Source organism: Megascapheus bottae, chromosome 22 (genome assembly GCF_031878675.1).
Source record: "Megascapheus bottae isolate mThoBot1 chromosome 22, mThoBot2.hap1, whole genome shotgun sequence".
NCBI classification, from domain to species: Eukaryota; Metazoa; Chordata; class Mammalia; order Rodentia; family Geomyidae; genus Megascapheus; species Megascapheus bottae.
Window position 1 is genome coordinate 28,162,200 of NC_143530.1, and position 13,707 is coordinate 28,175,906.

Below are 13,707 nucleotides of genomic sequence, written 5' to 3' on the forward strand. Positions count from 1 at the left end.
GAGGGCAACCAGCGGGGTTGAGGGGACTCAGAGATGGCCCCACCCTCGGGTGGGACGGATGGCCGCAGGGCAGGACCCGGCAGCCCTCCACCAAGACAAAGGCGAGAACAGCTGACGCCTGCCAGGGCCGTGCGTGTGGAGAGTCGTGGCCCTTTGACTCCCTGCGTCCAGATTCCACACAGCTGCCTTCCCCCAAAGGCTCCGCAGGACGGAGGCGGGGGCGCCAGTCCAGCCTCGGGCCTCCAGGGCTGGGGACAGGGATCTAATCTCACCAGGTGTGGTTGGTTTGGCCAACTCTGTCTGTGGCCACAGAGGTGCCGCAATCGGCCCTGGCGGATCAACCCAGGGCACCTCAACCCTCCCACTGGGCGGCACCCCAATACCTGAAGGCCTCTCCACCTGCTGCAGCCCTCCCTCCCTCGCGCCCCACGCTAGCTGTCCTCCCTCCTGCGGCCCACGGCCACCCTCCCTCGGCTACTTGGCCCGCACCCACCGCACCTCCCTCAGCTTCCCCCCTCGTTTAAACCCCAGACAAAGCTGACGCCCCCACCCTCTTCGCTGGAGCCCACCGCCCCCTCCTCCGGTCTTCACACCCGCGCTGATTGGCCACAGGTCCCAAGTCCAGCCCCCGGGACGGTCCTCCGGGCTCTGAGCATTACGTCAGCCCGGTCTGGAGAGGGCCGGATCGACGCGGACTGGGGGGCTCGGGCTGGGGGCGCGGCCTGCCAGGTCCGCCCCACCCTCCCTACATAAAATGCCGAGCCCGCTGGGCGGAGGCCCTCAGCCCGTCGTTTTCCCTGCGCGTTCCTGGTGGCCCAGCAGTGGGTGTGGAAGGGAAAGAGCGATAGACCCTGAGGCACACACCCGAGACGGGAAGAAACTAACCAGGCACCATGCGGGAGATCGTGCACATCCAGGCGGGCCAGTGTGGCAACCAGATCGGCGCCAAGGTGGGCGCGCCGCTGGGGACGGGGGCGGGGGACAAGGGGCCGAAGGGATCCGAGCCGAGCACCCCGGGGTGGGGGGAGTCCCTGGGCGCTGTGCGGGCCAGGGCAGGCTTAGGGGTCGCCCAGCGCAGTCCTGGCCGGCCGCAGCCTTTGTGCAGCCCCGAGGGGTGTGGTCTGGGAGGCGATTTTTAGGGAGATCTAGGGGTGGCTGGGGGTGTGGTGAGAGAGCTTCATTTTCTGTCTCGGTGGTTCCTGGTTTTCCTTTTGTGCCACTTCGCCATTTAGACCGGCACACATGCCTGGAGGAGAAGCGCCTGGGTGTGTCCTCTCTCCAGGCTGTGCGTGCGGATCCTCGCGGGGGCTGGGGCGCGTGGAGAATTGATTTTACTCGCTTGAACACGCGGCGGGGGGAGGGGAGGAGACCGATTGTCTGGCGGTGGCAGGACGTGCTTTGAATCTACCCCCCCCCCCATCTGTAACCTCCCACCGCCCCTCCTCCCGGGAGTCTGGAGTCCCGAGCGCGCCGTCCACTCCCAGGCTGGACCAGCTCTCCTCTACCCCTCCCTCCCGAGGCGAGCAGCTGTTCTCCTGGGAAACGCCCAGGTTCATCTTTCTGAAGCTGCAGAATACCAGCCCTCCAGCATCCTCTTTTCTCTCGCCGGAGCTTTCCTTTGTGAATGGTGGTGTCTCTGGGAGGGAGTCGTGCCTAGCTTAATACCATCTTTTTCTGTCTCAGTTTTGGGAGGTCATCAGTGATGAACATGGTATCGACCCCACTGGCAGTTACCATGGCGACAGTGACTTGCAGCTGGAGAGAATTAATGTGTACTATAATGAAGCTACTGGTAATTACCTTTAACCCCCCCCTTCACTTCTCCCCCCCCCCCCCACACACACCTTTTCCTTGTGGTGTTTCCATAAGAGTGTAGAGGAGGCAATTTAGGGCAGCACAGAGTGCTCCTGTGCCAACCAAGTCCTGAGAACACCCATGGTGGGGTCTCCTTTGTTTGGAAGCTAGTATCACTGCCTGCAAGGAGGGCGGATACCAAGCACTGAGCTCTCTGCCTGCAGACTAAAGACAGCTTTTGTTCTCTGCAGGAAACAAATATGTCCCTCGGGCCATCCTGGTGGACCTGGAGCCTGGCACCATGGACTCCGTCAGGTCGGGACCTTTTGGTCAGATCTTCAGGCCAGACAACTTCGTTTTTGGTGAGTGCTGGCATGGCTGATGGCACAAGGGGCTGGTTTTGCATTGGGAACCTCAGGGTAGAGGGGTGTGGCTGGGGGGGAGGGGACATCCTAAGGAACCATCCAGCTATCTATGGAGGTTTAGCATGGACTTGTTGGTTAACTGTTTGCCTTTCAGTTTCTAATCATTGTCAGGGGTACTCGCCCTTGTTACTGAAGCCTCCTTATTTATAATCACTTGTGTAATCAAATATCCTAATGGCTCACCATTTGGTGAAAAGCCAAAATAATATCTGAGCACAGGCTCATTGAGCTGTACTAAGAGATTTAATATAAGGAATTTAATCCATCACCATTGACTGCATCTCTTTCCTTCTGGCAGGCCAGAGTGGAGCAGGCAATAACTGGGCCAAGGGCCACTACACAGAGGGAGCTGAGCTGGTGGACTCTGTCCTGGATGTGGTGAGGAAGGAGTCAGAAAGCTGTGACTGTCTCCAGGGCTTCCAGCTGACCCACTCCCTGGGAGGTGGCACTGGCTCAGGCATGGGCACGCTGCTCATCAGCAAGATCCGAGAAGAGTACCCAGACCGCATCATGAACACCTTCAGTGTCATGCCCTCGCCCAAGGTGTCGGACACAGTGGTGGAGCCCTACAACGCCACCCTCTCTGTCCACCAGCTGGTGGAGAACACGGATGAGACCTACTGCATCGACAACGAGGCCCTGTATGACATCTGCTTCCGCACCCTGAAGCTGACCACCCCCACCTACGGGGACCTCAACCACCTGGTGTCAGCCACCATGAGCGGGGTCACCACCTGCCTGCGCTTCCCGGGCCAGCTCAATGCTGACCTGCGCAAGCTGGCCGTGAACATGGTGCCCTTCCCCCGCCTGCACTTCTTCATGCCAGGCTTTGCCCCCCTGACCAGCCGGGGCAGCCAGCAGTACCGGGCCCTCACGGTGCCCGAGCTCACCCAGCAGATGTTCGACTCCAAGAACATGATGGCCGCATGTGACCCGCGCCACGGCCGCTATCTGACGGTGGCTGCCATCTTCCGGGGCCGCATGTCCATGAAGGAGGTGGACGAGCAGATGCTCAACGTGCAGAACAAGAACAGCAGCTACTTTGTGGAGTGGATCCCCAACAACGTGAAGACGGCCGTGTGCGACATTCCCCCTCGTGGCCTCAAGATGTCAGCCACCTTCATCGGCAACAGCACCGCCATCCAGGAGCTGTTCAAGCGCATCTCAGAGCAGTTCACGGCCATGTTCCGGCGCAAGGCTTTCCTGCACTGGTACACGGGCGAGGGCATGGACGAGATGGAGTTCACCGAGGCTGAGAGCAACATGAACGACCTGGTGTCAGAGTACCAGCAGTACCAGGATGCCACCGCTGATGAACAGGGGGAATTTGAGGAGGAGGAGGGTGAGGATGAGGCTTAGATCCACTACTGGAAGCAGGTTAGGGAAAGCTGAGGAGGAAAGCGAGGGGGTGGGGGGCTTACCTGTGAAAATACCTGGGCAGTGGAAGGAAGGAAGCATGGTCTACCTTAGGTGTGTGCGCTGGGTTTCTGGTGCTCTTCACTGCTGCCTGTCACTTTGTTTTTCTTCTTTTGTAATATTGATGACCTAGATGTAACATTTGAGATATTTCTGAGCTCCTGTTGTAATGGCTAAAAATCACATAAACATTTGTGTCCTGATGGTGTCTCTTTCTTTCCCTGCCTTTTTTCCTTTGTCAAACGCTTTGTGCTCGATTCAAATGCAATTTTCTGAACATTTTAGGGTTAATGAATCTCTTCCTTTAAAACGAGGAAAGGGTTAAGTCAAAGCTCAAATGCATTTACTTGTTTGATGTGGTAAAATTTGAACTAGGAAAAATCTTGACATATTAACAGGAGAGAGTAACCTGAAGAGTCCATGCCTTTAAATAGAAATTTTATTAGTTGAAAGAATGCCTATTTGAAAGCACACCAAGTGTGTTGCTTTTGTTTAGAAATATTGCCATGCCTTTATTTTATAACTACAGCACATTCTAAAGGAGGGTGTGAGGTTCATTTTCTTCCTTTGTACAATGTAATATATAGGTTTTTCTCCCTGGAGGACATAATTATCAATATTGTCTTTTATACTCTTGCAGAAATATTCCTTATATTTTCACCTTCATGTGAAATTCTACATTTTTCTACACACACACACACTGTTCTGTATCCTGTGCTCTACCACTGAGCTGCCTCCCCAGCCCAACAACATATGTGAAAGAAAGAGACAGAGTCCCTCTCTACATGGATGCATTATAACCAACCAGTATCTTATTCAGCCAACTCCTTGCTGTGGACATTTATGTTGGGTCTGCTGTATGTTGGGTATCCTTATAGTGGTACAATAATACTCCTGTGCCTATGTCATTGTGCACATGAGAGTTGCTCTCCTGCAGATTCCTATAAATGGAATTTTGTGTGAACAGGCATAGGAAACTCCCAACTGTTCTTTGGGATAGGTACAAATTTATAGTTAGACTATTTTTTTTATAATTTCTTACACTCATAGTACAAGTTTAGTGCTTAAGTTAATCATTTGACTTATATGAAAATATAAATTGAGAGGGAGGTATGGTGGAGAATTTTCCTTTAAGCATGCAAGCTCTGATTTCTTTGCTTACGGAATTCTTACCATGAAAACCTGGGATTTCTGGGTTGGGAGTGTGGCCTACTGGTAGAGTGCTTGCCTAGCATGCACAAAGACCTGGGTTCGATTCCTTGGTACCACATACATAGAAAAAAGCCAGAAGTGGTGCTGTGGCTCTAGTGGTAGACTGCAAGCCTTGAGAAAGCTCAAGGACAGTGCCCAGGCCCTTAGTTCAAGCCCCAGGACTGGCAAAAAAATAAAAATAAATAAATAAAAATTAAAAAAAAGGAAAAGAAAAGAAAGAAACAAAAGAAAAGCTGGGATTTGGGATTTGGGATTTGAACTTAAGCCCGACTCTAAAGTTGAATCCAACGCCAAAGCACCTATAGACTCTCACGGTCCCATGGATTTTCATTTATCTCCGAGAATAGCCAAAATGGTGCTATATTCCACATTAACCTGCATCAGTTTCTCATCTGGGGAAGAAGGGTATAAGTCACAAGTGAACAAAATTGAACTGACATACTCCTATAGAAAGGAAAACAATCAAGAAAACAAAGCTGCTATGCAAGCTAAAATCGTGGCTAGATGCTGCTGGGGAAGACAAATCGGAGAGACTATTATCTAAATGAGCAGGAAAAAAAAAAAAGGTAGAATCAGAGGTAAAGCTCCAGTAGTAGAGCATCAGCCTTGAACAAAAAAGCCAAGCAAGATACCAAGGGCCTGAGTGAAAACCCAAGTATTGGCACCAAGAAAAAAAAGGGAGAGGGGAGAAAGGAAGAGAAAAAAAGAAAGAAAATTAGTTTGTAGTTTTTGTTACACCTTTAATTCAAAATTAAGAAAAACAGTGACTCTAAATCTGACCTGCCAAGTTCTACTACTTAAATGCTCAAAACAGAAAGAATGAGTATAAACTATTTTTATTTAAAAAGGGGCTAAAATGAATATTAAAAAAGTCCCAAAGAAAGGCATGGCAATTTCATTCATGGGATTCTACAAGGCTCCCATATATAGAAAAGAACAGCAGTTCAGTTTGTAAGTATTATATTTCAGGAGAACTTGACTGAGGGTCAAACTTGTCAGGGGCTTCAGCTTCAGTTGTCTATATTTAACAGCAAACTGGCAGGTGTCATCCTGGAGGAAAGCTTCCTCATTGAAATGTTAACATGGGTTTTAAATGCCCCGAACATTTGGGCGGCTGCCAAGGCCCCTAGTTCTGTCCTTGGCCACCCATTCCCTACAAGCTGTCAGGCCCAGCCTCAGTAACTCTGGAAGAGAAGGATGCCTACCATGTTCCTGTTGGCATGCTACAAGTGTCCTCTTTCCTACCCTGTGAGGAAAGGGCAGACAGAAACCAGCCAGCCAGTTGGCTTAGCTTGTTGGCACAGCCATTCCTACAGACTGCTAGAGCTTATTGTGGCATGACGGAAACAATGGCCATTCAAGCAAATGCTTTGGGATCTACTATCAACTTTTAGTGCATCTCAGGAAATCAGCTCAAAAAGTGAATTAGGAGATACTAGATTGGGATGGCTTTAGTGTGTGTATATATGCGCATGCGTACGTGTGTGTGTGTGTGTGTGTGTGTGTGTGTGTGTGTGTGTATGTACTTGTATAGTAGGGTTTACATTTCAGGCCAAGCATTTTCCCTTGGCTATTTCCTCTGGCTCTATCATTTAATCCACACCTCCATTTTCAGCTTTTTGCTTGGTTAATTGGAGATAAGATTCTCACAATTTTTTCTTCCTTCAAACTTCAGATATCAGCTTACTGAGTAGCTAGTAACTACAAGCGTGTGCACTGGCACCCAGTGACAAAGGAAATGATTTCCTTTGTTAGGTTACAGGTATATAATGGGATTTGGTGATGGTGATGCTGTGGTGGTCATTTGAAGTGGTTAGAGTGGTGATAGTGATGCAGAGGTGGTCGTGATGGTGATGGGTGCTGGTGGGAGTGGCATGGTGAAAATAGTGATGGTAATGGCAGATGCTGGCACTAGTGGCAAGGGTGGAGGGTGGTGATAGCAGTGTGTGTTTTCAGGACTTTCCTCCATTTCCCCAAAATGTTTTCTTCCTTCTCCTCTGATGTGTCTAGAGGAGAATATTCACTTCTGGGGTAGAAGTAGAAGACCCACAGCAGCAGCAGAGGCTGCAGTAGAAAGGGGTGTTGGCGTCACCTTGAGGCCATCCTAAGAATGGACGAGCAGGACCCACACTCCTATTGTGCTCCACCTTGGCTGTGCCTTTCCACCAGCCTGGGGAATAACGGAAGACTGTTAGCTTTCTTGTTTCAACTAGACATGTGTTACATTTAGTGCAATTTGAACAAAAAGAGCTGGAGGCTGGTGGCTCACACCTGTAATCCTAGCTGCTCAGGAGGCTGAGATCTGAGGATTGTGGTTTGAAGTAAGCTAGGGCAGGAAAGTGGGTGAGACTCTTACCTCCAGCTAACCATCAGAAAACCCAAAGCAGAGCTATGGCTCAAAGTGGTAGAGCTCTAGCCTTGAGCACAAAAGCTCAGAGATGGCAACCAGGCCCAGAGTTCAAGCCCCAACAACAAAACCAAAAAGATTAAATCGAATTTGAACAAAAAGGAATCTTTTTCTCTCCAGCTACATCACTCGGGCTCTGTCCTATACAGAGCCACGTGAGGATTGTGAAGAAAGGAAAGCTGAGTTTCCTGGCTTCCGAGGAAAATCTGAACGTATCTGTTGGTTACCTTCAATGTTGGATGGATTGTCTCTCATAGGGTTGCTGTTTGAAGGATGATGTTGAATTTCCTAGTTCTAAAATTACATGCACACATGTGTTAATGCAATTGTGGTTACCAGAGGAATCGTCAGTTAGGGCTTGTTATGGTGGAAATAAGTAGAAAGCTATGGGAAGTTGGACTGCCGCCTCTCACGGCCCCGAGGTAGTCTATGCATTAGTTATATCCCTGCTGGTATTTGTGCTGACCTGATGTTTAGAGAGAATAGCATTTTTGTGGCATATGTCAAATGGTATTAATTGTTACAAAGCCAATATTCCGTGGAGAATGAACTCTGAAAGCTCTAAATTAACTGGAGATGTGTGTGTGTGTGTGTGTGTGTGTGTGTGTGTGTGTGTGTGTGTGTGTGAAGGTTTCAAACCAAGATCCTCTGATCTCAGCCTCCTAACTAGCCAAGATTACAGACTGAGATACTGGAATCTGGCTTCAGAAGGTATATTTTATTCATCCATCTTGGCAGAAAGTAGAAATCCTCTACTTCATTTTGATTAGGAAAATTTTTTCTTTCCACATACTGTTCCTTTTATTGCAATAATGGAAGTTAATTTGAAGTTTTTGAATGTTTTTCAGTTTAGACGTCACTTACTTCATTTTCATTGTCTTTACTTCTTTCCTGAGTAACTTTACGCTTTTCACCGATCTTTATTTTTTTTTCAAAGAATCTAATTCCAGAGTGTTTCTATCTGTATTATTTTTATGTCTGTTATCCTTTCCTTGATTAAAACATATTTTTGGGGGGCCCAGAGTTTGGCCTAAAGGTAGAGTGCTTGCCTAGCATGCATGAAGACCCGGATTCAATTCCTCGGTACCACATACACAGAAAAAAGGCTGGAAGTGATGCTGTGGCTCAAGTGGTAGAGAACTAACCTTGAGAAAAAAGCCCAAGGGCAGTGTTCAGGCCCTGAGTTCATGCCCCACGACTAGCAAAAGAACCCAAAACAACCCCCCCCCCATTTTGGTATTTTAGGTTGTGATTTTCATCAGTTTGGTTCTATTGTGTCTTGACTTTTTAAATCATCTGAACAAATATTATTCTAATTTTTCATGCAAATTCATATAGTATTATATAACTATTATATGGGATTTGATTATGAACCTATTCTGTTGCATTTTTAAAAAATTTAATTTAATGACAGGACTTGAACTCCGGGCCATGCACTCTTACTTGTCTTTTTTTTTTTTTTTGCCAGTCCTGGGGCTTGAACTCAGGGCCTGAGTGCTGTCCTTAGGCTTTCTCAAGGCTAGATCTCTGCCACTTGAGCCACAGTACCACTTCTGGCTTTTTTCTATGTATGTCATACTAAGGAATTGAACTGGGATCCTCATGCATTCTAGGCAAGCACTCGACCACCAGATCAAACTCCTGGCCTCTTTATCTTTTTCACACAAAGTTCATATTTCACTCCTTAAGCCGTACCTCCACTTCTGGCTTTGTGCTTAATTACTTAGAGATAAGAGTCTTGGATTTTTCTGCATGGGCTGGCTGTCTTTGAATTGTGACTCTCAACTCACATCATCCTGAGTAGTGTGGAGTACAGGCATAAACTAATGGCGATTAATTATTGGATTTTGGTTTTGTTTTTTGTTTTTAATGAAATAAAATTGACTTTATAAAAGCTAAGGATTAAATCTAGGGCCCCTGATATCATGGTGATAGGTATTGGTAAGTGTTCTTCCATTGTCATACTCCAGCCCTGGTTACTTATTTGTAACTGAAATGACTTTAGGAGAAAGAGAATGATGGCCTTCATACTTGAAGAACTGTATGGCTCTGTAGCTCCCCCTTCTGTTGTCTTCAAAATGTGATTTTTTTTTTAAATCATCTGATTGGCTTTGATACTCCCTCCCTCATTTTTTCCTGGATTGTCTCTTTCCTTTGCCACACTTAATTTGGCCCTATTTATTGTGGGTTCTACTTCCAGAACTTTTTTCTGTCAGTGAAATCCTTGGTCTGAAGGAGATTTTTGATTGTTTAGTTTGAGGGTTTAGAGAATTTCTCGGCCTATTTGGGAACAGCAGAAGGAAAGAGGAGATAGGCTAAGGGAGGTTCAAAGCAATGCTATTGTCTTCATGTGTTCCAGAATTAAGTCATTCCCAACTGTTGTATCTTGTACTTCCATTCTGCATATTTCTATTTCATTTCCCAATTCAACAACTATTGTTGGCTAGCTACTAAGAATATAAATGTGGGCCGGGAGTTTGGCTTAGTGGTTAAAGTGCTTGTCTAGCATGCATGAAGACCCGGGTTCGATTCCTTGGTACCACATACATAGAAAAAAAAAAAGCCGGAAGTGGTGCTGAGGCTCAAGTGGTAGAGCTCAAGCTTTGAGAAAGTCCAAGGACAGTGCTCAGGCCCTGAGATCAAGCCCAGGACTGGCAAAAAAAAAAAAAAAAGAATATAAATGTGAATAGGGTAGGGCAATAGCCTTCAGCTGAAGAGTTCAGAGACAATGCCCAAGCCCAGAGTTCAAGACCCACAACCGCCAAAAAAAAAAAAAAAAAAAAAGAATATAAATGTGAATAGACACATTCCAGCCTTCCAGGTGTTTTCAAGTCAGGCAGGAGACAAACCGAAGCGCAGTGAACTACAATCAGGCTGTAGCAAGTGCTATGCAGATGCTGTGGAAACCCAAAGAAGGCATCAGCTCACTTCTGTTAGTTTGCAATCAGGGTAAACTTCCCAGAGGAAGTAACATTCACATCTCCAAGCAAGATTTGAGGGCACTCAAACTCATAAGAAGCAGGCTCTTGTAGCAGGATGGACTTACAATACTTGCTCTTAAAATGGTAAGAATATGTTATTTAAAAAATGAAGCCAGATAATTAGGGCTGTCTCCTTTATAGAGCTTCATGGTTCTCACCCCCATTAGCCTGAGCTTCATTTTTGTTTCTTTTATTTTATGGTGCTGGAGACCAAACCCAGGGGGTTTCTGCATGGTAAGGTGCTTTACAACTGAGCTATGTCTCCTTTTACTTGTATACATTTTGCTCTTCTCCTAGCAATTTTGGCAGGTCTCTGGAAGGCAGACAGTGTCTGTAGCTTGATGTCTGTAGCTTGATTTAATTTTTTTTGGTGCCAGTCCTGGAGCTTTGAACTCAGGACCTGGGCACTGTCCTTGAGCTTTTTCTAGGCTAGCAGTCTATCTCCAGCCTTTTCTGTGTATGTGATACCAATGAATGGAACCCAGGGCTTCTTGCATGCTAGGCAAGCCTTCAACCACTAGGCCACACTCCTAATCTTGTGTGATTTAATTCTATTCACCAGGATGGTTTTTTTTTTCTTTCTTTCTTTTTTTTTGAGTGTTGAATACTAGATTCATTCATTCTCACGCTAAATGAACAATTTCAAAAGAGATATAGTATGTGACTATCTTTGGATCACCAAATGTTTTCTCAATCCATCCCACTGGGGATTTGGACAGGCTAGGGGCTCTGAAGTAGCCCTGGAACCAGTAGATGGGAGAGAGGAGCGAGAGATACAGGCTTTCCCTTAAACCAGCCTTAGGAAGGGCCACCCACAAGGATAAGCACAGCTTGAATGTACTGACTAAGAGGCAGATGAGGAGTCCAAGAGAAACTCCCAACTACCTGCCCCTGCCCTTTTGGGCTCTCTCTCCACCTTATCCAGCTTTCTTAGCTAATACCATGGCCTTCAGACAACTCTTGTGGGGTGGCCACTGCTCCTGGCCTCATATCCTCAATTCCCCACTTGGATGGAGAAAATTCCTTTGTTAGCTAGTCCCAGAAGAGGTTAGAAACCTCCTTGAAGAAGTTAGGCATTCTAAAATGAAAAGCAAAAGACTTTTAAGCCAGGAGAGTTCTCATCCTAACTTCACTGTCCGCAGTGGGTCACGGCAGCAGCAGCTTCAGCCCCCAGGGCTCCTCTCCTACTTCTTCCTCCTTCTTCAATCCTTCTCCCTAAGGGAAAACCAGACTCGGCTGTCAAACTACAATCGTTCTGGTATGGAATCCTTGGCTCTCTGGATTTAGGCTTACTTCTTTCTCTCACACCCAGGCACAAACACAGGTTTGACCTCTGGACTCAGACTGCCAAAGGGGTTTTGTTTTTCTCCCTCAAGCTGTCCCAGGGCCAAGGCCATGACATCATTTCCACATTGGGACATCCAGTATTTGGCTTTGGGCAGCTGAACAGATCTGTCAAGTGCCTCTGTGTGTTGTCCACTTTCTGTCACTGCAACAAAATACATGAGCTCATCACCTTAAAAAAGAAAAGGTTTATCTTGGCTCATGGTTTCAGAGGTTTCAGTTCATGGTCATGACACCAGTGCTTTGGGTCTGTGACAGAGCAGGCCACCATGGAGGGAGTACAGGGAGCAGGAGGCAGCTCATTCATGGTGGCCAGAAAGCAAAAAGAAAAAGGACCAAGGAAGGCTAGGGTCCCAATATTCCTTCAAGGACCCTCAATGATCTGAGTTCCTCCAACTAGGCTCCCCCTTTTTTTTTGCCAGTTCTGGGCTTGAGCTCAGGGATGAGCACTGTCCTTGGACTTTCTCAAAGCTAGAGCTCTACCACCTGAGCCTCAGCACCACTTCTGGCTTTTTTCTATGTATGTAGTACCAAGGAATCAAACCCGGGTCTTCGTGCATGCTAGGCAAGCACTTTAACCACTAGGCCAAACTCCCAGCCCTAGGCTCCCCCTTTTAATGGTTCCATCATCTCCTAATGATGCCAAGCTGAACACTAAATTACAGAGCCAAATGAGAGCGCTGTGTTCTGGAGCTTTCCACAGTCCTGATCACACATTCATCACCTGTCGATTCCCTCAAGCAAACTACTGCCCTGTGCTTGTTCAGGATCAGTCTATCCTTCAGTTCTGTCCCAATCACCCGGCTTGATTTCAGGAATGAATAACGGTGCTAGAGTTCATGGTCAGTGTAAGCCTTTGAAACACATCTCCCCACATGACACGGCGCTAATACACTCCCACAGTCTTCACATTCCAAGTTTCTTAACTCAGCCCAGTGTTGTGGCTCATGCCTGTTCTCCTAGAAGGCTGAGATCTGAGGATCTCATCTCACGCAGTTTAAAGCTAGCCCGGTCACGAACGTCGAAAGTTGGTGAGACTCTTATCTCCAATTAACCACTAGAAAACCCAAAGTGTGGCTGTGGCTCAAGGGTAGGGTGGTACCCTTGAGCTGAAGAGCTCAGTGACAGCACTGCCCGTTGGTCAAGGGGCCTGAACTCTGAGCCTGGATGCTACCCCTGAGCTCTTCAGCTCAAGGCTACCATCCTACCCTTGAGCCACAGCCCCACTTCCAGCTTTCTAGCAGTTAATTAGAGATAAGAGTCTCACAAACTTTAGTGCTTGGGCTGGCTTTGAACTGCGATCCTCAGATCTCAGCCTCCTAAGTAGCTAGGATTAGACATGAGCTTTTTTTGTTGTTTGTTTTGTTTTGTTTTGAAGGACAGAGTCTTTTCTGTAACCCAGGCTGGCCTTGAATTTAAGATCCTTCTGCCTCATCCTCCTGAGTGCTGAGATTACAGATATGACAACATGCTTTGCCCACTTAACTCATTTTTAAACTTCTCACAGAGTCTGTAGTTCCTTTGATTGGTTTATTTAGCTGTTAGCACATATACTTAATAATAAATTATTTAAAAATTATTTTTGGTGCTGGTCCTGGAGCTTGAACTCAAAGCCTGGGTTTTGTCTATGAGATTTTTTTGCTCAAAGCTAGTGCTCTACTATTTGAATCACAGCTCCACTTATGACTTTTTGGTGGTTAGTTTGGAGGTAAGAATTTCACGGACTATTGTCCCAGCTGGCTTAGAATTATAATCCTCAGATCTCATCCTCCTGAGTAGCTAGGATTACAGGTGTGAACCACTGGAACCTGGCAGTAAATGATCAAGGGTGGTCAAGAAGAATTCTCACCTCCTAAGCAAGTGTTTTGAAAAAGCAGCTTCCTGCTAGTCCTACCTCAGGAGCCATAGTCAGTACCCAGACCAGAGATCAGGAAATGAGAATTCTACCTGGTAGCTGAGTGAGTATGAATTTGAACTGAGCCACATTTTGGGTACTCTCCAAAGTACTGGGCTGAATCGTATGAAATTCTTGGGGTTTTGGAAGAAAACCATAGATTTCTTTCCTCCCCCCCCCCACCTCTTTATCCTTCTCCTCCTTCTCCTCCTCCTCCTCCTCATCTTTCCTCCT

General features: G+C 47.1%; 1 protein-coding gene across 1 annotated transcript; it reads left to right on the forward strand.

Moving 5' to 3' along the window:
* Positions 1-765: 765 nt before the first annotated feature.
* LOC150048424 (tubulin beta-2B chain) lies at positions 766-3,838 on the forward strand. The gene is made up of 4 exons (XM_090356409.1): positions 766-950; positions 1,684-1,792; positions 2,046-2,156; positions 2,518-3,838. The coding sequence occupies exons 1-4, from the start codon at positions 894-896 to the stop codon at positions 3,576-3,578; spliced, it is 1,338 nt and encodes a 445-aa protein (XP_090212535.1). The 5' UTR covers positions 766-893; the 3' UTR covers positions 3,579-3,838.
* Positions 3,839-13,707: the final 9,869 nt, after the last annotated feature.